A 24680-nucleotide genomic window follows, 5' to 3' on the forward strand; every position below is an offset into this window, starting at 1 on the left:
GACAATTACTTCATAGCCATTAGGCATATGGAAGGGAACAAGCTAATACATTCAAAAAGAAGAGGTTACTTACTGAGCATTAGAAATACAGTCACAGTTGGTTGCTGGATTTTGAATATTTCCTTCTTTTTGACTGCCAGCCTTTAAATAACAGGATCTAATTTCTCCTTTAAAACACAAATCACAGCCAGTTCAGTAGTGTAATTATTTGTTCATGAATTGAATTTAGAACCATAAGATAAAAGAGTTGGAAAGAAGCACATGGATCATTTTTCAAATCACCTATCCAGAAACAGAAATGCAGCATAAGCCATCTGAACAAACAGGAAGAAGCTCAAGAAATACAGGAAATGCATATATGTTGCACTGCTTGTATAGCACCTCCCTTAACAGAAAAATGTGAATCCACTAGGCATGCAAATTTTCAGATTATGCCTGTACCATAATCAAATTAATGCAGAACTCATTTTGCAAAAACAAAGCAATTTATTTTATCCAGGAAAGCCTCTCCTTTACCCCTAATTTCTCATAACTGCTTACCATTTTCATCTATGAAGACATGCATTGCATCCACAGACATCTCTTCTTGCATAGACGCCTCGGGCCCACTTATGACTTGCAAGACAGAACTGTCTTGCTGCGAAGTTACCCGGTAGATTATCTGCCTTTGCCTCGTGCCCTGGTAACTTGACACAAAAATTGTTCACACGTAAGATGAGGGTTTCCCCACCTTGCCCTCAACAAAACAAAAATAGGTTAAATAAAACTTTACAGTGAAAACAACCAACATGCATTATCATAGGCATGGGAAAGTGTGGAAGAAGTTGTGCTTACTGTGCAGTGAACTTGGCAGGCTCTGGTATCATTGGATGAATACCAGCACAGTCATGATTGTGCACTTCTGATCTGTCCTGTTTAGAAGAACCATGTGCACAGTTTTTTTCCGTTTCCAGAGTTCCTTCCTTTTTCTCTGTTGTACAGCCATCTGAAAGACACATGAAGGAAGACTTACTTTACAAATCACAAAATATTTTCCTCTTTTTTTTAGCAAGGGTGTTTTTGAGGAGTCTCTCTCTCTCTCTCTCTCTCTCACACACACACACACACACACACACTGGAAAACTATGACAATTTGATTGACAATTTAAAATCAACTTTCAATTACATGAAGTCATTCAATCCAGAGAGGACTCATAAATTCCATGGAAGGGACCTGTCGTTTTGCTTATGCAGTTCAATAAAGCACCATGGCATTGCCAATGCTGCATAAATAATAAAAATAATATAAATGAGATGCCTTCGTTTCCTTTATGCTTGCATAGTGTTTTCTTCTTATGGAAAACTGAACCATGACTTGAGTAGCTAGGCCACACTGCAATAAGGAAATATCCTCCCCTTTCTCTGACCCCCAGCCCTTAATTTTACTTATAGTCCTTGTAAGCATGTTTATTCAGAATTGAGTTCAGCGCACCTTATTTCTGAGTAAGCATATATTAGACTCTCCACTCCCAACCTCTAAATTTGCATCTCTGCTGTCCTCATACTCCAAAACACTCCCAACACTATTTATTATTTTATTTAGTACATTTTAATACTAATTCATATACAAATTCTCTGGGCAGTTTACAATTTCAAAACACAAACAGCAATTAAAACATTACATCAATTTAAAACTTTTAAATGTATGGACTAAAAGCCTGATGAAAAGATACCTTTAAAGTTTAAGAACATAAAGTTTTTATATTCTCAAAAACATCCAGAGATGGGGAGGGTCTAATTCTGTTTGGGAGCGTATTCTAAGTCCAATACTATTATAACAGGTCATCTCTCTGCTACTTTATATTTTCCCACCTCTGATCATCCACAACTCTTCTTTTCTGTCTTCTGGCAACTCTGTAATTTCACATGTTCATCTCCAACCCCTTCTGCCTTACCCCTCACACAACCATCTTCTTCCTTATGCCCCTCACACTCAACCTCTATATTTCTATTACTTTGCCCCTTACTCTCAGCCACTATATTTCTATTATTTCTCTAAATTATCCCATTATTTATCTTATATAGATAAATCCTCCAATACTTTATAGATAAGTATGCACACAATAAATCTCCTCCATTCTCTTCTTACCCCTTCCTCACATCAGCAGGGGCTTGGCAGAACAGAAATTTAAATGAACTACTCAGGGCACTACCATTTAAATTGCCCCAAACTCTTCCTGTGCCCTTGAATAAGAGTAACTCGTCCTCGTCTGGAATTTTTTCACACCCAGCTTTTAGTTCACATCTCCTCCAGAATGGAGGCGTGTGTTCACATATCCTCCAAATTTACCCTGAAGTCCCTGCAAGTTATCAGGGAGCACTTCACACACAATTCGGGCTTTTCATCACAGATTAGAGTGTAGCTCGATTTATTTCTGGGGTAAAAAAATCCTCTTTTGGGGTAGGTCTTTTGGGGCAACTTCAAACTTGCAGAAAAGCCTCGAAGAAAAGCCACGGTAAAGCCTGCTCTCTGGGAAAGCTCCTGGACAAGCTTCCCATCAGAGCAGGTTCAGACATGACACCAATGTGGAGGGAACATGAAGTTCAACTGCCTTTGTGTTTCCTGTTCCTCTGCATTTCAGCCAGGTTTAAAATACAATTCTCACATCTTCCTGCTCAGGAGATGTGCAAGTATCTGCAGCAGGCACAGCATGCACATCTCCTACAGGAAAGGGATTCAATCATTCCAGTTTGAATTCAATAGATATGCAGAGGAACAAGAAGCACAAAGGCATTTGTTATTTCTGCTCTCACCACACTGGAGTCACCTCTAAGGCAATCTCACTGTACGAAGTGAAGTCACTCTCAGTAGTTTTCTATACAGTCCTGCCCTCTTCCTGGCCTGAATGTGCTCATTAGTAATGTAGGTAAGTCTGAGTTTGGGAGAAGTGTTTTCCTTTGAAAGAGCATACGTCCATCACAAACATTTTTGTTGTGTACTTTCAGAGATTGAGATTTGTAGCTAATGTTGAATTGCATGCAACAGCATTTGGTACTTCCAACAATGGCCACAGAAAAATAATCCTATGTGCTATGTTTATTCCTTCCATATTTGGGTATATGGGGAGCTGTTTTGGCTTGACTGGCAATCACTCTTAACACAGTTAAGCAGTGGTGTCGTGCTGCAGGGACAGAGAGGGATGCAGTCCCAATACTTCCCACCCTCCAGGCAGAGGCGTTCTTACCCCTGGACTTTCAGGCCAAAGTCCAGGGCCTCCACACCCGGCTGGGAGCCTCCAAATCCTTTTTAGTCTGTCCCGGATGGTGTGGTTGCATTAAAAATGTGTTTAAAATACTGTGTGGTTGGGTGGGTGGCCTCCAAAAGCCTTTAGATCCAAGCTACAAAATTACCTAGGTGCACCTCTGCCTCCAAGGTCTCAGCAGGACACAAAGTCCTTGGCTTTCTACATGGATGTGCTGCTTCACTCTTACTATTTAAACTGTTTATTACAATTCTCCCTGTCTTAGGAGCACAGGAAGCTGTCGTTTACTGAGTCAGACCCTTGATCCATCTAGCTTAGTATTATTTACTCTGTCTGACAGCAGCTCTCCATGGTTTCAGGCAAGAGTCTTTCCCAGCCCTTCTTGAAGATGCTGCCAGGGATTGAACCTGGGACTGTCAGCATGCAAGTCTTATGGACTAGTGTTAGGACATCCTAAAACGAATGACAAGGAATGCCCACTGAAATGCACTGGTTCCTTCCAAATGGCTATGGAATGTACTGAATTTCTTTCTTTTTCTTTTCTTTTTCTTTTTTCTTTTTGCATTTTAAATTTTATTGGATTTCACAATAGCTTTTACATTCAAATATATATATATTTACTTATTTGGAATGCACTGAATTTCTGAATGGCCAATAGCTATATGAAAATCCCATGCATTCCTATGACCATTTGGAAGGAATCAGTACATTTCAGTGGTCATTCGCTTTCATTCATTCTCGTACATTCCCAAGAGTCTACAAGATCCTTGACTGATTATAACAGAATCCCCCAAATTATTGTATCTAAGTGAGGGGTGTGGCCATGGGCTACGGCTGTCAGAGTAGGTGTGGCTATGGGGGCTGTCATGGAGACCACCTGAATGTCTGAATTTGTGACTACATCACTGCAGTTAAGTGCCTGGAGACTGTCACATGCATAGGAAATGAATAATTCTGAAGTCATGCAGCATACCTCCTGCTTGCCCCATATCTTTTGCAGTCTCTGGTTTACAATCAGATACTGTTGCCTTTGAGGTATTAATGGATTCCAGCAGTGAGACAAATTCCAAGAAATTTGATTCATTTGGTATCTGTCCTTCTTTTGCTTCCAGGTCAGATTTAGAAGTTGGCAAAAGTTTTTCTTTATCACTGACCGTCTCTGTAGAATTCTTACTTAAAAAGACATCTGTTCCGCTGTCCACACTGAGCACACGAGCATGTCTCTTCTCATGAGCTGTTTTACAAGAGGGGAGGCCCAAATTCTGTTGCCCTTCCTTTGGATGTAAAGATGTGGCTGCTAAGTTATCAGAAGCATTTCCTGGACTAGAACTTACTTCAGTAGGATTATCATTATGTTCCTTTGCAATATTGTCTGGTTCCCCAGATTCATACCCAGAACACTGGTTGGATGATGCATCAATATTTAAATTCTCTGGCGTTCTTAAACTCTCACTTGCTTCTTGATAAGCATGGCCTCCACTATCATCGGATAGCTCAAAAGTGATGACAGGGATTCTCATCTGTTCATTATTATTTTGTTTACAGTGTTGACTGGCCATAGCAACACCTGAGTCTGGATTGGAGCTGGATTTTTCAGTGCCCAACACCTTCAGATGGAGTGAACCTTCTAAATCAGTGGTTGAGTTCTGAGTACTGCTCATAGTGATAACTATTTTAATGGGCTCTTGTAGTGTAAGTGGATCTCCAGAGAGGGAATTGTCAACAAAAGCAACAGCCACCTCACTCTCTGAATCATCGAGGTGTACCTTCAGGTCATCAGCATAAAAACTTTCCACAGGTCCATCACTTCCCATGGCTGCCACTGTGTGGCACTGTGGGCAACTACTGGTTATGTTGTCTTGAGCTGATGAATCCAGTAATTTCTCTCTCTTGAAACATTTTGAATTGCTTAAATGTTCCGAAATGATGACTGAATTATCACTGCCCCATGGCTCAAAGGAAAGACCAGTTTTTAAAATGTCATACTGGGACAAAGAAAGATTTGGCAATTTTTTGACCACGCTTTTATCTAAAGGAATATCCTCTATCCCATTGTGGCCAGAAGGCTGCACTTTTTCTTCTTTTTCACTGGTTGCACTACTGATAAATGCCTCCATAGCACTTGGCTTGGCCACTATTGCTGATGTAGTAGAATTTGACATAAGTGCCATAGAAGCAGATAGAATATCTGCTTTGACACATGGTGAGGTAGATGAAAGTGGTGGGGCAGGCGGATCTTCCAAAACCATAACTCCTAATAAGAACAGACACAAATGTAAGACTCTGCCAAATAAAATATGAAGTGCTGTCATTTTAAGCACTTCAGAGAATCCCCATTAAATTCCCCATGAAAATCAATGGACAGTTAAACATTTATGTCCCTTTGCTTTCAGTGGTATATAACCACACCTAAATTTCATTTGACAGCACCTATTACATGCTTGAGATTTCATTTATAAACACAGAAAAATAGACAACAGGAAAACAAAAGGACACCCTTGCATTCTTATTCCCCTTTGTATTAAAAGAAAGTTAAAAGAAAGTATTAAAGATTCTTTAAAATATTTAGGATAATATCAAATAGAAAAGTCTCAAAAGCAGCTTTGGACAACAATGGAAGAAACTATCAGGACAAGAAACGCTCAAGGCCTGAACCTAGAGTGACTAACATATTGAAAGAAAACCTTAAGAAAGTTGAACAGCAAAGCGGAAGATACTTATCGATATGCCAGTTTCATATGCCAGGGACAGGGCTCCTTGGATGAGGAGGGGGAGACCAAACTGACCTTCCTTTGGAGAAAAGCCAGGGAGTGCAACAGGAAGGCAGGCAGGGAAGCCCTGCTGATGTTGCACAAACAAGCTGATACTAGAAAGGCACTCCAGCAGGAGGGAACAGTCAAAACAGCCAAAGCAATACCTGGGCAGCTGCAAAAGAGGAGGCCCTGCAAAACCTGGACTGGTTCATATGGGTTCCCCTCCAGCTGACAGAGGGTAAGAGTCTGGTCACGGAAGATATAAGGGACAGACAGAGATGGCCAAGGAGGAGCGAATGAATGTGGTAGTAAATTAAAGAGGGAAGGTAACTAAGTCTGTGATCCTAAGCACGCATACAAGGTAATGTCCCACTGAACCCAACTCAGAGGGACTACCTTTGTGTAATCATGAATAGAACTGCTTTACACAACTCAGAAAAAGAAGGCCTGACAAGGAGATCACAACGCATTTAGAGAATTAAAACTCTAGATTCTTGTTTGGGAGGTTCACAATCAAGAGAGAGAGAAAAGAGAGACTCTATTCAGGTTCCTTAAGGAGGGATGAGGAGTTATAGAGATAGAGATGTTTTAACAGAGCTGGAGAGATAAAATAAAAGTGAGCTTAAATGAGATAATTAAAGTGATCTCTCATCTGAATGAAATGATAATACAGATCATATATATTTATTACACAGTTTATTTATAAATATGTTGAACACACTTTGAAAAGTCCTGTTTCCTTTGCACAGCTTAGTAACAATAACAGCTATGATTCATAAGGTACCTTTCAGATCTTCAATAGTTTCATGTGCTGGCAGCTCCTAAAATGAAGCATATGGAGAAGATTATCTACAGGCTTCCTTTAGTACCGTATTTTACGGACTATAAGACACTACAGACTATAAGACGCACCTTAAATGTTCATCCAGTTTTTGAGTTTTCGAGCTTTCCTTCTCCTCTCACTTCCATCTCCCCTCCAAGCCCGCCCACTGAGCCCCGCTCTGTCCTTTCCCTCCTGCCAGCAGCAGCGAGCCCATGTTGGTGACCCGCGGCGGCAGCGGCTGCTGCTAGTTATTGTTCATCGCGGCCGCCAGCGGGACCCACCCGGGACCTACTTCACCTTGTGCCTCCGGTGGCTCCTGCAGGCTTAAAGCCTTTTGCAGCCAAGCAGGGAAAGGGGCGGCAGGGAGGTATCCTGCCGCCCAATTTCTAAAAGGAGCCCAGCGGAAAAGGGGCGGCAGGGACCTCCCTGCCGCCCCCTTCCCCGCTGGGCTCCTTTTAGAAATCGGGCGGCAGGGAGGTATCCTGCCGCCCGATTTGTAAAGGAAATACGGCGCCGGAGTGGGGAAAGCACGGGAGGGGTAAGTAAACCCTCCCCCGCCCTTAATGGAACCCCCCACCCCAATCCTTCCGAACCCTTCCTCCTCCTCTTCTTCCTCCTCCCCCTCTCTTTCCCGACAAGTCCTAAACTTTCAACTTCTCCCCACCCTATTGTGAATCGGAGTATAAGACGCACCTGAATTGGGGGGGATATTTTTCAAGGAAAAAAGTGTGTCTTATACTCCGTAAAATACTAATTACAGAAGTTAATCTTAAGCATTTCACAGTAGTAAATCATAGTGAATACAACCCACATCCCAGTAAAATCAATGTTAGAAAGTATAATGGCAGGATAAAATGATGGAATCCAATATGCAGCTTCTTGTACAGATAGCAAACAGGCTACATGATCACACATGTAGTGGAGTGAGGTGCAGATATAACGATTTGGTTATACATTTTTGTTCATATTACAATTCTCAAAAAATAATTTTGTTTCAGCTATCACAAGGATAATATAGATTTAAAATATAATCTGGAAAAGAATTAATGTGGCTGTTCTCTCAAATATCTTTGTGCTATCATCATCATCATCATTAATCATATTTCTATACCACCTCATATGTACATCTCTAGGTGGTGTACAAATTTTAATATTAAAAATTACAATTAAAATACATAAACACAATAAAAACAATATAAAACAAAGTATTAAAATTATTAAAATAAATTCTAATTAAAAGCTTGTGAGAACAGGAGAGTCTTGAGGGTCTTCCTTGAAAAAACAGAGAAGGAGACACTCTAATTTCAGCAGGGAGCATATTCCAAAGCCCTGGGAAAGCCACAGAGAAAGTCCAGTCCTGAGTCGCCATCAGACGAGCTGGTAGCAACCGTAACCAGACCTCTCCAGAAGATCATAAAAGGCAGCAGGGTTCATAACAAAGGAGGCGCTCTCTTAAATAGCCTGGACTCAAGACATTAAGCTCTACATACCTTTCAAGGTACACACGGAATACCTCTTTGAAGCTGCTTCCAGTTTACATTAGTACTGGGGTCATCTACCTATACATAGTAGGATAATGTAACTGGAGCTGCTTTCAGCTGTAGCCTAATGAGGAAACCCTTACATGCATAAGAGCTCCATATGACGTGGCGAGGTAGGTGAATAGCGTGCAAATGGAGAAACTTTATTCGAATCCAGCAGATTACAAGAAAGAGTACATTTGAAGATGTATGCTCTGGCAATACGTGCAGAAAAAGAAGCAATTCTTTCCTGCCCAGATTGTATCCGAAGGGTTCACATCCAGCAGAGTTGACTAGGGTTGTGAGAAGGCTAGTGCGAGCCCTCTCCCACGTGAATCCAAATTTGGAACCATCGGTTACCTGCTCTGATGCTTTTAATTATTTTTTCATGGACCAAATCTCTTGTATTCACACCAAACTGGATGCTACAGTTAGGGCAAAGTCTGTTATGGAGGTGTCCAACAACTCCTCTTGTGCGTTCAGACTGGATCACTTTCAGCTTGTAATTCCTTAGGATGTGGACAAGCTGCTTTGGACTGTGTGTCCTACGACCTGTTCTCTTGACCCTTGCCCAACTTGGCTTATTTGATCTAACAATCAGATGATCTGAAACAGTCTGGTAGACATCATAAATGCTTCACTTGGGGCAGATAGGATGCCTCCTTGTCTTAAGGAGGCTATCATTAGACCATACTTGAAAAAACCTACATGGACCCCTCAGAGTTAGGCAACTATAGGCTCATATATAATCTCCCATGCTTGGGCAATGCAATTGAGAAGCTGCTAGGCTCTCAACTCCAGACAGTCCCGGAGAAAACTGATTATCTAGACCCATGATGGGTGTGGCCAGAACCTAAGGGGTATACTCGTGAGTCAAATGGGCCGTAACCCAAAATTTGGCTTTTAAAAAGCCAAATCTAGCAACAGAGTTTCAAACTGGCTTTGGGGTGGACTATTTGATGATGATGATGATGATGATGATGATGATGATTTGGATTTCTACATCGCCCTTCCAAAAATAGCTCAGGGCGGTTTACAAAGAGGAAAAGAAAAAAAAAAGATGGCTCCCTGTCCCCAAAGGGCTCACATTCTAAAACGAAATGAAACGAAACATAAGATAGACACCAGCAACAGTAGATGGAGACTGCCTTGCTCAGCCTGATGGATTATCTCCAGTTAGGTATTGTCAGAGCAAGTGTGACTCCGCTGATCCATGGTATCTTTCTGGGTAGCCTGAGGGAGGTGGGAATGGGCAGCACTGTTTTACTGGTTCTGTTCCTACCTCTCAGATAGATTCCATATGGTGTCACATGGAGACAGCTGTTCTGCAAAGTGAGATTTGCTGTATGGAGTTCCAAAAGGCTCCATACTGTCTCCTATGCTCCTTAACTTCTAAATGAAACCACTGGGAGAAATCATCAGGAGATTTGGAGCAGGGTGTTATCACTATGCCGATGATCCCCAGATCTATTTCTCCCTATCAACCATCAGGAAATGGCACAACTTCCTTAAATGCCTGCTTGGAGGCGGTAATGGGCTGCACTGTTCCCTCTAAGGCGTGTGCACGTGCGTGCACTCACAAGTTTTTGGATGTCCGCTCAGTTAATTTTAGATCCCGCTAAGGTTGAATCAGGAAGGTACCATTCTGAATCCAGGTGTGCACACACTGCCTTGATACTGCCGCCCAGAACAAAACTCATTCCGCACACAGGTGAAAAAAATTAGAGGCACCACTGATGGGCTGGATGAGGGATAACAAACTGAAGTTGAATCCAAATAAGACAGAGGTACTGATTGTGGTGGTGAGGGGTGTCAAGACCTGAGATATGGTTTAGATCTGTCTGTTCTGGATGAGCTTACACTCCCCCAGAAAGAACAAGTACATAGCTTGGGAGTGCTCGTGAATCCAAAACTATTTCTGGTTTCTCAGGTTGAGGCTGTGGCCAGGAGCGTCTTTTATAAGCTTCAGCCGATACATCAGCTACACTCATTTCTGGAGGTAAATGCCATTAAAACAGTGGTACATATGCTGGTAACCTCCAGGCTTGACTACTCTAATTCACTCTACGTGGCACTGCCTTTGCACATAGTCCGGAAACTACAGCTGGTACAGAATGTGGCCCCCAGACTGGTCTCTGAGACAACCCGAAGGGACTGTAAAACACCGATTTCAAGAGAACTTCACTTGCTGCTGATAAGTTTCTGAGTGAAATACAAAGTGCTGGTTATTACCTATAAAGCCCGTAATGGCTTGGGTCCAGGGTATTTAAGAGAGCACCTCTGTCATGAACCCTCCCACCTTTTAAGATCATCTGGAGAGGTCTGGTTATGGTTGCCGCTGGTTCGTCTGGTGGCGACTCGGGATCAGGCCTTTTCTGTGGTTGTTCCAGGGCTTTGGAATGCCCTGTCAAAATAAGAGCTTCTCCATCTCTGAGTGCATTTTAAAAGACCCTTAAGAAAACACCTGTTTTCTCAGGCTTTTAAGTAAAACTAATTTTAAACTTTAATTGCTTTACTCTGTAAATTTCAATTGTTTTTCAATTGTTTTTATTCTGTTTTTATATTGTATTTTGGACTATGTACAACACTTAGAGATACATATATCAGGCGGTATTTAAATCTGATAAATAAATATGTGCTCCAGAATTGTCACATGCATGTGAAGCCCTTAAATTTGTTTGTACTGCTACATTCCACTAGCTCTGAAGCACACACACAGGTGTCAATGCTGATGCTTCTCAATTCTTTTCTGTGACCAAGGGAACATACCTCTAAGACTCAGTACAAATGCCCCCTTGTTCTCCACCCACTGCCTAACAGTATCTGACACAGATCACACCTTGGACAAGAAGTTAAGATCAGGGACACACTACTGAATCTTCCAATCTGCCTCTTCCTCTCTAATAAAACGCTTGGTGTCCGTCCGTGGACGGACACCAAGCGTGTGTCCGTGCCTCCCTGCCCTGTTCTGCGCCTGCGCGAAGCGCAGGCCCAGAACAGGGCAAGGGAGACACGCTCGCCGGCACCCGGCAGCCATCTTGGGCGGCCAGAAGCGGCTGCCCCGAAGAAGCCGGAGAGGAGGCGGCGGGAAAGTGACCGAGGCGGCGGCAGAGCCGCCGCCTCGGCCAAAATAGATGGAGGCCGGGGGCGGAGCGGAGGCCATGTAACCTTAAAAAAAAATTTACTCCCGCCGCCGCCGCCGACCGCCCACCCTCCCTCCCAGCTGCCGAGTCCCCCTTACCCTGGCCGACTGCTGTCCGCCGAAGACAGCCCTTAATTTAAGAGGCAGAGAGGAGCTTGCAAGCAGAGCTCCTCTCTGTGCAAAGCCTCTTACCGAACTGCCGCTTTGGGCACTTGCGTCCCTTGTGCCCAAAGCGGTAGTTCGGTAAGAGGCTTTGCACAGAGAGGAGCTCTGCTTGCGAGCTCCTCTCTGCCTCTTAAATTAAGGGCTGTCTTCGGCGGACAGCAGTCGGCCAGGGTAAGGGGGACTCGGCAGCTGGGAGGGAGGGTGGGCGGCCGGCGGCCGCGGGAGTAAATTTTTTTTTTAAAGTTACATGGCCTCCGCTCCGCCCCCGGTCTCCGTCTCCCCGGCCTGGCGGGGGCAAGTGCCTGGGCCGATTTGGCCCTTAAAGGTGGGGGGGGGAACGGCAGAGGGAGGGGGAATGGCGGCGGGGGGCCAGGAGCGCCGTTACTAGCCCCCGTTATTCAACGGGCCAAAATTCACTTGTATTTAAATAATAATAATCAACCTTTATCATGTTTTTTGCATTCATATTTTCAAATGTATATCTACAGCTGTGTCCAGGACCATGCATTGTTATATTATAATTTATTTATTCAATTTCTATACCGCCCTTCCAAAAATGGCTCAGGGCAGTTTACACAGAGAAATAATACATAAATAAGATGGATCCCTGTCCCCAAAGGGCTCACAATCTAAAAATAAACATAAGGTAGATACCAGCAACAGTCACTGGAGGTACTGTGCTGAGGGTGGATAGGGCCAGTTACTCTCCCCCTGCTAAATAAAGATAATCACCACATTAAAAGGTGCCTCTTTGCCAGGTTAGCAGGGGTTATAGCTTTTTGGCTGCTACCAAGAAAACAGCCCCAAATTTCCTTTCCTGATAATATGCATTAAAGCACATTGTGCAATATGAAACCAATACACGATGAATTTCACACCCTTTTGCACTCCATTTACCGTCATTTGCAAGGCAGGGAACCTTGCAGCACAATGACATCACATCAAGGTTTCTGATTTTGGTGGCAGTCATCTGTTTACAGTAACAACTGGCAAACACATACTTAAAAGCAAAATTAAGATTTTTTTAAAAAAGCAAAAACAAAAACTTGATATTCCTAGATGTCCAACCACCCTGATTTTAATCATGTGCTTCAGGGTACCAGATCCAGTCTTGTAAAAAGCACTCAAGTCACTGGCAGACATCCACATTAAGGAAGTGTCTGTGCTGGTGGTGGTTCCAGACTATCTCACTTGCCCCCAGAAGTGCTCCCTGCAACCCGGAAGTGGGTTTCTGCTCTCAAGGATCTACCTCCAGGTTGTAGGGAGCACTTCCAAGACAGGGAAGATCAGCAAAAATCATCCTTACCCTGAGCAAACAGCAGTGTTGAAGGGGTATTGACTGGCAGTCCTGATTGCCAGTCAATACCTCTTGCAGCAGATATTTAACTACTGATCATTTTACCTGATAGTTTAATTTTAATTTGTTCCTCTGCTTCACATGTTAGCTTTTATATGTTATCTTAACTATTTTATATTTTTAGATGCCCTACTTTTAAAGGTAGTTGTATATTTACCCTTGTTTTATTTATTTAGAGTTGTATTCCACTAATCATAATCATAATTTTATAGACTAATTATAGCTATGGATTCACAGCATTATAGGTGTATCTATCTGGTTTATAATAATTTTAATGATTTTTATTTCATTGTATCTGTATTATATCCTGTGCTGGTCTTTGACCGTAATAAAGATGATTGATTGATTGAGCAGTCTTGCATTAGGAAGAACCAGCACTTCTCATGAAGCGCTGGTATTGCTGCATTGCAGGACATCAGCCACAGATTTAAATCATTTATTCAACTGGAAACCTCATTTGGGCAGCCATGATTCTCTTTAATAGCTATGCACCATTATTTTTATTTTAAATTTTTTTATTATTATTACCCCAATTAATGCTTATGGAAGTTAGAACTGCATTAATGCATGAATATTTTTAACTTGAGTATATAGCGGGCAGCATCCAGACTAGCACTGCCCAGCTGTTAAAACATTTCATGCGCACAACAATGTCTGCAAATCTTCCCCATCCTCCCTTCCCTCTTCTAACTCCAAGTGTCCCCCAGCCCTTGATGATATATATTTGGGGGACATCAGGAAGAGCAGAGGGGAGGATTGGCAAAAATTGTTGCACTCGTCAGACATCCTAACGCGAGATTAGAGTAATTAAAAATTACCCATTTTTAAGTACTTCTACGAACAAAGAATAGCTTAATGGCAACTATTATCCTCCACATATGACTTATGATAAATGTCACTTACAGGTATAAGCAGACCTTTATACATGTCAACAACATAGCTGTTATCAATTTTAAAAAGCATAACTTTGAAGTGTGCAGTACATAACATGCCAACACTATGTCTTCTGTCTTGCTTTATAATCACCACAGATATATGTGCGTTTGAGACAAAGCAGAAGATAGGTGAGTATAGTGAGGGTTAAGATCCCAAAGTGACATCTATCAATCAGTTACAAAGCATGCAAAGTTATAATTATGTATAAGCGATACACAGCATATAATAAATCTCACTGAACTTTTGTAGTTTGGACAGAATCCAGAAACATATGTGGAGTAGTACACAGCATGAGAACATCATTCCAGAAAAAGGCTTACTAACCAGTACTCCTGAAGAATGATGAGAGAGTATAGCCTGCACTTTTACACTACTGTGGATGGTTGGCGTGGAACCATTACGCTTGATCTCTTCAATAACACCATTGTCCCCTACATTGTTGCTATTTGAAATAAAGAATAAGGAAGCTAGTTATGGTTACAATGGCTATTATTGGTCATGATGAAATGCACATATGCATAGTCCTATCAGAATATGGGCTGCCTCACCGGTGAGCTGTCTGTTCCCCCGGCCCCCTCCTCCACACCATTAACCATTTTTCTGGCAAAAAGACAAACCACACATGCATACTTGTGCATGCTTATTTCTTCACGTGTTTTCTCATCCAATAAGTACCATGCATGCCAAAGTCTGCTTCCATGCATGCATCTCTCCTAACTGGATCAGATAACACCAGCAATAATATTTCACAAGGGGCGGGGCGGGGCGGGGGGAGGACTTACCTAAGATTTATATGTCGAATTGCATTATCTCTTTTAAATTCTCTGTTTTGCTTTCCTTCTCTCCAAGAGACTTTTTGTTGAATAACTTCTCCGTTATCAAACATAAGATGCAGGCGATAACTGACCATCTTGATGATTGCGAAAAACAAAGTCACAGAACTACAGTAGATGAAAGCTGTAATGGTATTGGGAGGGAATGCCTAAAAATGAGAACAGTAAAGATAATTGACATTTTAATTGTTTACTTGACAGTTTTAAATTAATTAGCGTGGAAGTTCCAAACTTGGGAAGTCCATATTCCCCAGTTCTGAGCTTCTGTAGTATCACTACTTTAAAACAGGATTTACCAGCTTCCTACACTAACATGACAGATCAACGTGGCTATCTCTTGTAAAGAGGGTCAAAATTCTTCTTTGATCTACTCTATAGTCTGATGCAGAGGTGGAATGGTTGGTAATGTATATCTAAAACAAATAGTTAAGAAATAAAAAGCAGTAAACAACCGCAAATGGTAGTACTGGAGTTACAAACAGTTGTTTTAGTTTAACAAGCCTTAATGTGCTTAAGCTCCTGTGCTATTCTGCTAAAAGAGTTTAAGTGAAGAGGAACTCACTACTGTCACCAATAAAGCACTGGCACAGAATCTCCCTGTGCAGTTATAACGAAAGACAAGGGTGAATAACTACCATCTTAGATATGCCAGGAGCACAAAATGATGTCAAATTTGGGTATAATGTAGGGATGTGCACAGAACCAGGGCGAGGCAGCTTGAAGACAGAGGGGATACCTTTAAGGGTGGGGGAGGGCGCTCTTACCTTTCCCCCCACATTTCCCCCACCAGCGCTACGCTTTAAAAGGGTCCGGCAGGGCAGAAGCCTACCTCCCTGTTACCTCGTCAGACCGGAAATGACAGGAAGTATCCGACGGCCGTGCGCACGTCGGGTGGGCACGTGCCCAACGTGTGCATGAGCACTCCTGGCATGCACACGTGCATAGGGTACTTCCTGTCACTTCCGGTCAGACAGGGCAATGGGGCATCAGGAAGGGCTACACATTTAAAGTGTAGCGCTGGCAGGGGAAACATAGCAGGAGGTGTAAGAGAACCCTCCCCCGTCTTCGAACCAGCCAAACCGCCAGTCGTTCGAACCTGTTTGGAGGACACGAAAAAGGCCTCCAGACAGGTATATAACATTCATTCTGGTAAACAGGCCAATAAACAAACAATTTACAATATGAGACTCCACAGTCACTCTCATCTTTGGAGGCCTTGACCCATGTCTCCCTCACATCTGAGATACAGTGGGGTGGTTACACAAGACAAGGTCTTCATTTATGTGGTGCCTAGGCTTTGGAAATATCTCCCTAGAGAAATGCACCTAGCTTCTTTCCTTTTAAGTTTTAGTGGCTGGTAAAAAACTATTCTTTTCTCTCCAGCCTTCAAGGGAACAGACAGTTGATGCTTGTTCCAGAAGTCTGATGTTTCTTGCCTGTAAATTTGCTTAATTATGTTGTGCTGCCAGAGTTTTATGATGGTTTTATTGTTTCTTGGTGTGTGTGTGTGTGTACTGCCATGGTTTTTTTTAAATGGTAAGGTAACATATATATTTTTAAATACGTGAAAATAAATACATCTGCAAATGACAAATCTACAGGTCAGTTGATTTCATCAGATATTCAGAAGCCAGGATAAGGAAAGACTACATACAGAAATGCATTATGAATGTCATGTGCCCCCAGACTTCTGCACTGGATTCTGTGGTTCCAAGGTACAGCAGCATGTACACAGCATTATGCTATTCCTGAAAATCTCTTGACAAGAATCATAAATATTAAATGGATAATTTGACTTAAATATGTGAAGGGGATATTCAATAGCAACGGCGTTTTTACAGAAGTGCCTTTGTGCATCTCTTAAACTGCATATGTCTGAAAATATTTTACACGTTATCTGTACAATTTAAGGGGAGCTGTTATTTTCAGTAAAAATATCACCTGGGTTGGCCTACTGTGATATTTATTTTTAATCAATAAATGTTTAAAACTAGTCCAAAATCAAGTCTAATATAGTTTAATCAATGGCCAGACTAGTTCAACAGCCTATACAAACTACAGGTACGATCCAGTCAAAATGAAGCATTTTTTAATCTTGCTATTCAAGAAGAGAAATCTCCCACTGAAATAACTAGAACCTATAAGTACTGAACTTTGACTAAATTATGCCATATGTTGTCTGTAAAGTAAAATAAATTCAGAAACTGACCAAAAACCTCCCTAAAAGAACCGAGACAAGTTAATTTTATTTCAAAGAGTTTTCTCTTTTTAAGATCCTGAAACAGTAGGATGTCAATCTTTCCCTTCTACACTTTGGTAAAATTAACCCCAAAGAATTAAAATGAGTGCTTTACTCAGAACTACCAGAAAGAAAGCACTATACATGTGATAAATCAGATGAATAGAAGGAACTTCACAACATTTATCAGTTATTTAGATAAATAACATTATATACTTTTGCAACATTGCTCAATTAGCATCAAACTATTGATGTCAGAAGACCTTTTCATTTTCCTAATCTTTTCAATCTCATAATTGTCACGATAGTTTTAATGCTGCTCCTATCTCTTACTCTTTTGTCTTAGATGAATTATGTTGTTATTGTTTTTAACCTGTAAACTCTGCGATAATTTTATCATTGAAGTGTTATATATAAATTTAAGGGGGTGGGAGGAAGAAACTAAAAATCAAGATAAAGTGGGGGGGGGGTTAAAAGCCTGAGTTACTGCATATTTACTTGGAAACAAGTTCCCACTACATTTAATAGGACTTATGCACCAGTAAATGTGGATACGACTGAAACTGAACACCCTTAACCTTCTCTGAAATGTGCCCATTGCCTGTGGAACAATTTGCTCCAGCTGTATTTTAGGAAGAAAACATATATGTATTTGATTCCTGAAATGTTATTGCGTAGGGAGAACACAGGGTCCAGAATTAGATGTACTATGAGACAATCAAGTGAAGCTCCATTATCCATACAATTTGATTTACTTAGAGCTGTTTTGATCTATTTTTTCCATTGTAAACTTATTACAAATCTTATAGCTCAGTCCTAATCTTCTTTAATTGAAAGTAAGTTCAAATGATATTAATGGAACTTACTCTAAGAAGATATACTGTGGATTTTAGTCTTGGAGGAACAATAGAACCTGAATGTACTCAGAAACAAGGTTGTCCACAGAATCTTTTCAGGAGGGGGTGCGCAGGCAAAGCCAGCAATCCCCCTCCCTGAGAGTATGTCCCATTAAATTCAACGGCTCAATCCAGGGAATTCAGTGACTCAGTCCAGGCAGAGATGCTCTTACCCCTAGATTTTGGGGCCAAAGTCCAGGGCCTCCACACACCCCAGGGGCCCCCAAATCCTCTTTAGTCTGTTCTGGCTGGTGTGGTTTGTGCCCTCAAGAGCCTACTTGTTAAAAAATGATGTTTGACTTGCAGTGGGGCGGGGAGTGGGGGAGCTCCAAAGGCCTTTAGGTCCAGGCTCCAAAATTACCTAGATCCACTTCTGAATCCAGGGAGGGGGCAACTGTGCCCCCTCTCCCCCTACACCCATGCTTGGAGACCATGTCCCATAATAATAAAGGTGGATAAAATACAAATGAACTAGCTGAACCCGCACAGAGCATCTGTGCGGTAGTTTACTTACTTTTTAGAGTTTTGTTATGAGAATTTGTTTGGTTGTTATCCCACGCTCCCTCACTCTCTCTCCATCTCTCCTTTTTTTGTGTGTGGGCAGAGTGGCTGCTGTTGGCCCTCACAGTCCACCCTCCCTTTTTTGTAGGGGAGGGGATTCTGGCAGCCGTTGGACCTCACTGTTTGTTGTTGTTTTTTGGAGGGGAGAGTCTTGCAGCTATTAGCCCTCAGAGTCTCTAAGTCCCAGTTTTTGGTGTGAGATCTTGCATTCCCAAGCTTTGCCCCCGCCCCCCGCCGCCCCTCACTGTTTCCTGCTCCGCCTGTTCTCCTGCCCCGTTTTTATACCCCGTTCTGCTTTGTGCACTCTGAAAGCACATCCATCTGTCCATCAGTCTCCATCTCTCTTGCGTCAGGTACAGTGGGCAACCAACTGCAAAATAACTGTTGCCTCCTGTCTCGCGCCTTGCCACCCTCGTCTGCCCAACTGCCACCTGTGTCTTGAGGCCCTTCCTGAAGTGGGCAATTGCCGCTCTCACTCTCGTTTGCAAGCTATGACTCTCACTCCCCACTGCATAACTCCTTACTGCTTGCCCACTCCGCTTGCTTTATTCCCCGCCAAACTTGCCCAAGCAGCCCACCCTCAGCTGTTTTCTGGCTCCTTGCCGCCGCTGTCCATTTGCAGCCGCCTTGCCCCCGCGCCTTCCCCAAGTGACCTGCCACCAGCCGCCCACTTCCCAAAGTGCCTAGCTGCTTTGGCGCCTAACCCAAGCACGCCACTGCCTGCCACCCACTTCCCGCAACGGCCCACCAACAGCCGCGCACTTCCCCCAACGGCCCACGACAGCAGCGCACTTCCCCCAGCGGCAACCTCGTGAGTGGTGGCTGCCGACTGTAGACGCATCCCCACAGAGGCACGTCTACGGGAATTAAATATATAGAAGATTATTGCCAGCAGCTGCCGTGAGAAAAATACAGATCACAGTGCTGTCAGGCGACACCCTTTTGTCCTTCCTCGACAGCTCTTCCTTTCCACACCATTCTTTCCCTTCCTTCTGTGACCAATTTCGCTTCTTTCGATTCCTGCCCATGGGCCTCAACGTTTTGCCAAAGACGCCCACATCTTGGGCCTGGAGGAAAGGGGGCGATGTGTGCCCGCTTCATCAAAACAGAGGCCTACAGAGGCACCCTTTCCTGCCCCGTCTCCCTCCCCGCCTCGGCTTGATCTCTCCCATGAGCAGCCGAGTTTGAGCTCACCAGGTGCAGCGCCATGGGCAGCAGCAACAAGAAAAGCCACATATAGAGATGGCAGCTGTTAGTGAATTTGCTTTGCTCCGGGTCATGGTACCAGCCTCCAGTCAGAGCTGCCCATACTCCCTGCCGGAGCAGTTGCACCGCTTGAGACACCATCGCTCGCCACCCACTGCAGTCGGCGCTTCTTGCTCACTCTCCCAGCCGTTGCTTCCGGCAGAAGCTCCTGCAGTTACAGCCGCTAAGATGCTTCTTGGCGCCGGACGCCAGGACCTCCATGCCGGATGCTAGAAGGATTTTCCCATCATGCATCGGGTCAGCCAGTATTCCAGCTGTCTCTCTTGCGACCGCAAGGATGGGGGGTGGGGAGGCGGGGCCTTGCTCAGCTCCGCCTCGGTGAAGTTCCTTCCCGGTGCGCTCTCCTGCCACGCATAGAGGCGCTGGAGGATTCTCCATGAGGGATGCGGACTTTAGTCCGCAAAATAAATAAATACTAGCTGAACCCGCACAGAGCATCTGTGCGGTAGTTTACTTACTTTTTAGAGTTTTGTTGTGAGAATTTGTTTGGTTGTTATCCCACGCTCCCTCACTCTCTCTCCATCTCTCCTTTTTGTGTGTGTGGGCAGAGTGGCTGCTGTTGGCTCTCACAGTCCCCCCCTTTTCTGTTTTGTAGGGGAGGGGATTCTGGCAGCCGGCCTTTTCAGTGGCCTTTTTTTTGAGGGGCGGGGAGGAGAGTCTGGCTGCTGTTGGCCCTCGTAGTCTCAAGGTTTTTATCATTTTTATTTTGGTGGGCAAACTGGCTGCTATTAGCCCTTGCAGTCCCCCCTCCCTTTTTTTTAAAGGGAAGGGGTATCTGTCAGAGAGTCTCCATCTCTCCTTTTTGTGTGTGTGGGCAGAGTGGCTGCTGTTGGCCCTCACAGCCCCCACTCCCTTTTTTGTAGGGGAGGGGATTCTGGCAGCTGTTGGACCTCACTGTTTGTTGTTGTTTTTTGGAGGGGAGAGTCTTGCAGCTATTAGCCCTCAAAGTCTCTAAGTCCCAGTTTTTGGTGTGAGATCTTGCATTCCCAAGCTTTGCCCCCCGCCACCCCTCACTGTTTTCCTTTCCGCCACCTGTGTCTTGAGGCCCTTCCTGAAGTGGGCAATTGCCGCTCTCGCTCTTGTTTGCAAGCTATGACTCTCACTCCCCACTGCATAACTCCTTACTGCTTGCCCACTCCGCTTGCTTTATTCTCCGCCAAACTGCCCAAGCAGCCCACCCTCAGCTGTTTTCTGGCTCCTTGCTGCCGCTGTCCATTTGCAGCCGCCTTGCCCAAGCGACCTGACACCAGCCGCCCACTTCCCAAAGTGCCTAGCTGCCTTGGCCAGAGGCGTAACTAGGGAAAACGGCGTCTAGGGCAAGCACTGAAAGTGCCCCCCCCCCAACATCTGAAATGCATCTTTCAGAAAGCTATTCAAGACAAGGGTATTAGAATCCTTAATATTCACCTATGCATGTTAATGGACTGTCACGGCTTAGAGACAGGTGACTTGTCTTTAAGCCATGAGATAGAAACTTACTTCAGAATAGCAAACTGAGTATTTTTTGCAAGTTCACACTTGTTCATTTAGTGGTATTGATTTTGTATTGTTGATGCTTAGTACCACTCCCCTACATATTATTATTTGATCAGCATAGGCACAGGGCACTAAAACTAGACTGGTATAGATTATTAATAAGAGTGAGAGAAGCCCTTTCCACAGTCAACATTTACATTCTGATGTTTAAGTTAAGCAAATCAATCCATTCTCCAACTTGCAATGTAGAAGATAATTTTTTTCAAAATTTTAACAAAAACAACAAAGCCCCTACTTATACAGAATTAGACATGCTTAATATAAATTATACTAATTTCAAAGATTACTCAAGGCATTCCTTTTTGCTTCTTTATTTTAAGTTAAGCTAAAAAGAAAACAGCATAAAAACAAAAATATGATTGACATGAAGAGTCAATCATGATGGGCTCCTTGGAAGAGCAGGATATAAATGTTAAAAAAAATAAGATAGAATAAAAAATATGGAACATTAGCTAATATTAATATGTACTTTCAAGTAGTATTTCTCACATATTTTCCACAGCACATTGCTAGTAACCATACATGCAAATCAATGATATTTGGTTTGTTTCATAATTGATTCTGATACACTTCATATCAAGCTTTCAAAGAACCCAACAGGCAGCATATATTTCCCAAAAGAAACAGAATTAAATTATGCCTGATACAGAATGTGAGGAACATGCTTCTTCTTCTTTTTTAAATCATCACTGGTGCTGCATTACTTAGGATGATGAAACATGGTGTACAGCCCACAGAAGGGAAAATAAGACTTATTATAGCAATACTTGAGATCTCCTCTCCTACAAAAAACTCACAAACAACCCTGCTAATGTGTACAGTGAAGTCTTTAATCTTGTGATAAAGAATTTTGTGGCAAAATTCTTCTTAAGTAAAGATTGTGGTAAATTAGTCAGTCTACACAAGGGCTGCATACCAATTCCCTGCAGCCATTTATTTTTTAAATTTACAGAACAGACCTTGGGTTTACCTAATAACCACAATTATTTACCTAATAATTTACCACAACCTTTACTTAAGAAGAATATTACCACAAAATTCTTTATCACAAGAATGGTGACTCTGCAACAATTTTGTGCCTGCATATTCTTCTCAATTCTATTTGGAAAAAGAAAAAGAAAAAGAAAAAACACCAACAAAACGGCTGCCTGACACCCTTTCTAGATGGCAAGGCATTTCAAAGTAAGGGAAGCATGTTGCTTTAATTGCATACATCAAGGGCAAACCTCAGGAGGAGAACTGGAATTTGTTCAAAGAGGGAAAGAAAAGGGCCACTTTTAATCCAAGCAAGTTTTCTGAAGCAAAGTTCACCCAGAAGCCAGCGAGAGACACAGAAGATGAAGTGCGATTCCTACCCTGCTTCCACAATTATGAAACACAGACTTCAGCTCTCTGGCTCTGCAGCAGTACATGAGTCTACTCTGCAGCCGAGAGGAGAAGATCTTCTCTCTTTCCTCCTGCTGCACCCGCTGCACACGCCTCTAGAAGCCCCCCCGACCAACAGCTGGAGAGGGCGAGAGGCTGTCCCAGAGAAACAAGAGCAGCTTCTCTGAGCAGGGGGGAAGATCTCTCCCCCACCCTCCCAACCAACCTCTAGACCCCCAAACAACAACTTCTCCTGCTTTACTTTCCTGTCCTTGGAGACAGAGAAACAACGAGGAGCAGGAGAGGGGCGGGGCACTGAAGCCGAGAGAAGGAGAAGACCCTCTCTCTCCTCCTGCTGTGCCTGCGCGCCTCTAAAAGGCTCCCCCGAGTCCCGACCAGCAGCTGGAGAGGGCAAGAGGCTTTCCCTATAGGCGTGCGATGTGTGTGGGGAGGTCACCGCCAGGCCCGCCGCCGCCACCCTGCTCGGAGAAGCTGCTAATTGTTTCTCTGCCCCCGCCCGCACCCCACAGAGCAGCTCGCCAGGCCAGATGGCAGGCCTATCCGCCGCCCGCGGCCGGGGTGGAAGGACCTTGTTCACCACCCCCAGGCGGGCGCGCCCCACAGCCATCACAGAACAGCGACGCCGGGCCAAAGGGCAGGTCTCGGCGTCGCTACAGTGATATATTCGCCACCCACTGCCGCCGGGGTGGAAGGATCTTGCTCACCCCACCCCACCCCAGCCGCCCCACAGCCATCACAGTTGGGAAGCGATGCCGGGCCAGACGGCAGGCCTCGGCATCGCTCTGGGATCCGCCGCCACCACCATGCAGTGGGATTTTGCCCGCCCCCCACCCTCCACTCCAGCCCAGCCTCCCCTCGCCACCCTCCCGCCGCCACCCTGAAACACCCCCGGCCCCAGCAAAGAAGCCAGCCCAGCGAACCTCAAAGCAAGCCAACCACGTTCCAGTATTTTAAAGAATACATTAATTGTAATAATAATATTTTTTTAAAAAACACACACACACCTGATCCTCCGCTGTGAACACTTTATTGATGATGGTGGTGGTGGTGATCCTCTTCCTTCCTCTCCTCACACGTGGCGGCGACGGGTCTCGAGAGCCACAGCCAGCAGCAGCAAGCTACACAGCACTCCTCCTCGCTCTCATCAGATCAACTCGCGCATGCGTGTGAGTGGGGGGCGGGAGTACCAGGACTCAGGAGGAGGTAATCGTGCGGCCAAAAATGCCGCCTGAAGCGAAGAGCACCCAAGCCAGGCCAGCCGGAGCTGGGGGGGGCGCCATGGTGGCGCCGCGGCTGCCTGAAAAATGAATTGGGTGTGGGTGGGGTGAACTCCTGGCCAGCGAAGCACCGAGGCCAGCCAGAGTCAAGAGCTCGCGGGGGGGGGGCGCTGCTGCAGCTGACTGAAAAATAAATTTGGTGGCGGTGGGGGCGGGGTCATGGCACTTTTGGACGTCCCTTCCCCAAGTGGCGCCCAGGGCACGTGCCCTGCCTGCCCTACCCGTAGTTACGCCTCTGGCCTTGGCGCCTAACCCAAGCGCGCCACCGCCTGCCACCCACTTCCCCCAACGGCCCACGACAGCCGCGTGCTTCCCCCAGCGGCAACCTCGTGAGTGGTGGCTGCCGACTGTTGGCCAGCCAATCCGGAGAGCCTGCTCTGCCCAGCCAATCCGCTGGGTTGCCGGGACGCATCCCCACAGAGGCACATCTACGGGGATTAAATATATAGATTTTAGTCTTTAGGGTGACACAAGACTTTGGCTGCAACACATTAAGAAGGCTACTGTTGTGGAATTTCTTTCTACCCGATTTTATTCGCACTTTCCTGCCACCTGATTAGCATTTTGTTCCTATGTATCTTGACCCACTCACCAGTTAATGTCTTAAATTTGAACGTTCTGGTGCTAATAGAATTATTTTTAGAGGAAAGAATTGCAATGCCAGGATGAGTACGGTTTGTGTTTAGAAAATATCCACTAGGGGGAGGAATGTGAGAACTTGTCTGTGTACCTCCTATAATTTTGGAAG

The 24680-nt window shown here is 44.2% G+C and overlaps 1 protein-coding gene across 11 annotated transcripts in view; it reads right to left on the minus strand.

Annotated features, from left to right (window-relative positions):
- The window catches only part of PCNX2 (pecanex 2), a 248572-nt gene extending 224339 nt beyond the window's left edge, over positions 1 to 24233 (minus strand). For 6 of the 11 annotated variants that reach the window (XR_008316831.1, XM_053299128.1, XM_053299167.1 and 3 more), the window contains exons 1-8: positions 19662 to 19981; positions 14721 to 14920; positions 14263 to 14380; positions 6780 to 6816; positions 4216 to 5496; positions 835 to 985; positions 541 to 686; positions 74 to 167 (exon numbers count right to left, since the gene is read on the minus strand). Coding sequence is in view for 10 of the 11 variants with exons in the window: in XM_053299128.1 (XP_053155103.1) it covers positions 74 to 167; positions 541 to 686; positions 835 to 985; positions 4216 to 5496; positions 6780 to 6816; positions 14263 to 14380; positions 14721 to 14920; positions 19662 to 19814 (2180 nt within the window). In the remaining variant the exon portion in view is untranslated. Of the gene's footprint in view, positions 1 to 73; positions 168 to 540; positions 687 to 834; positions 986 to 4215; positions 5497 to 6716; positions 6817 to 14262; positions 14381 to 14720; positions 14921 to 18420; positions 18697 to 19661; positions 19982 to 23659 lie in introns of those variants that run through there. The other 5 variants (XM_053299148.1, XM_053299155.1, XM_053299138.1 and 2 more) reach the window with 5 other exon arrangements.
- Positions 24234 to 24680: the final 447 nt, after the last annotated feature.

The sequence above is a fragment of the Hemicordylus capensis genome, chromosome 1 (genome assembly GCF_027244095.1).
Source record: "Hemicordylus capensis ecotype Gifberg chromosome 1, rHemCap1.1.pri, whole genome shotgun sequence".
NCBI lineage: Eukaryota > Metazoa > Chordata > Lepidosauria > Squamata > Cordylidae > Hemicordylus > Hemicordylus capensis.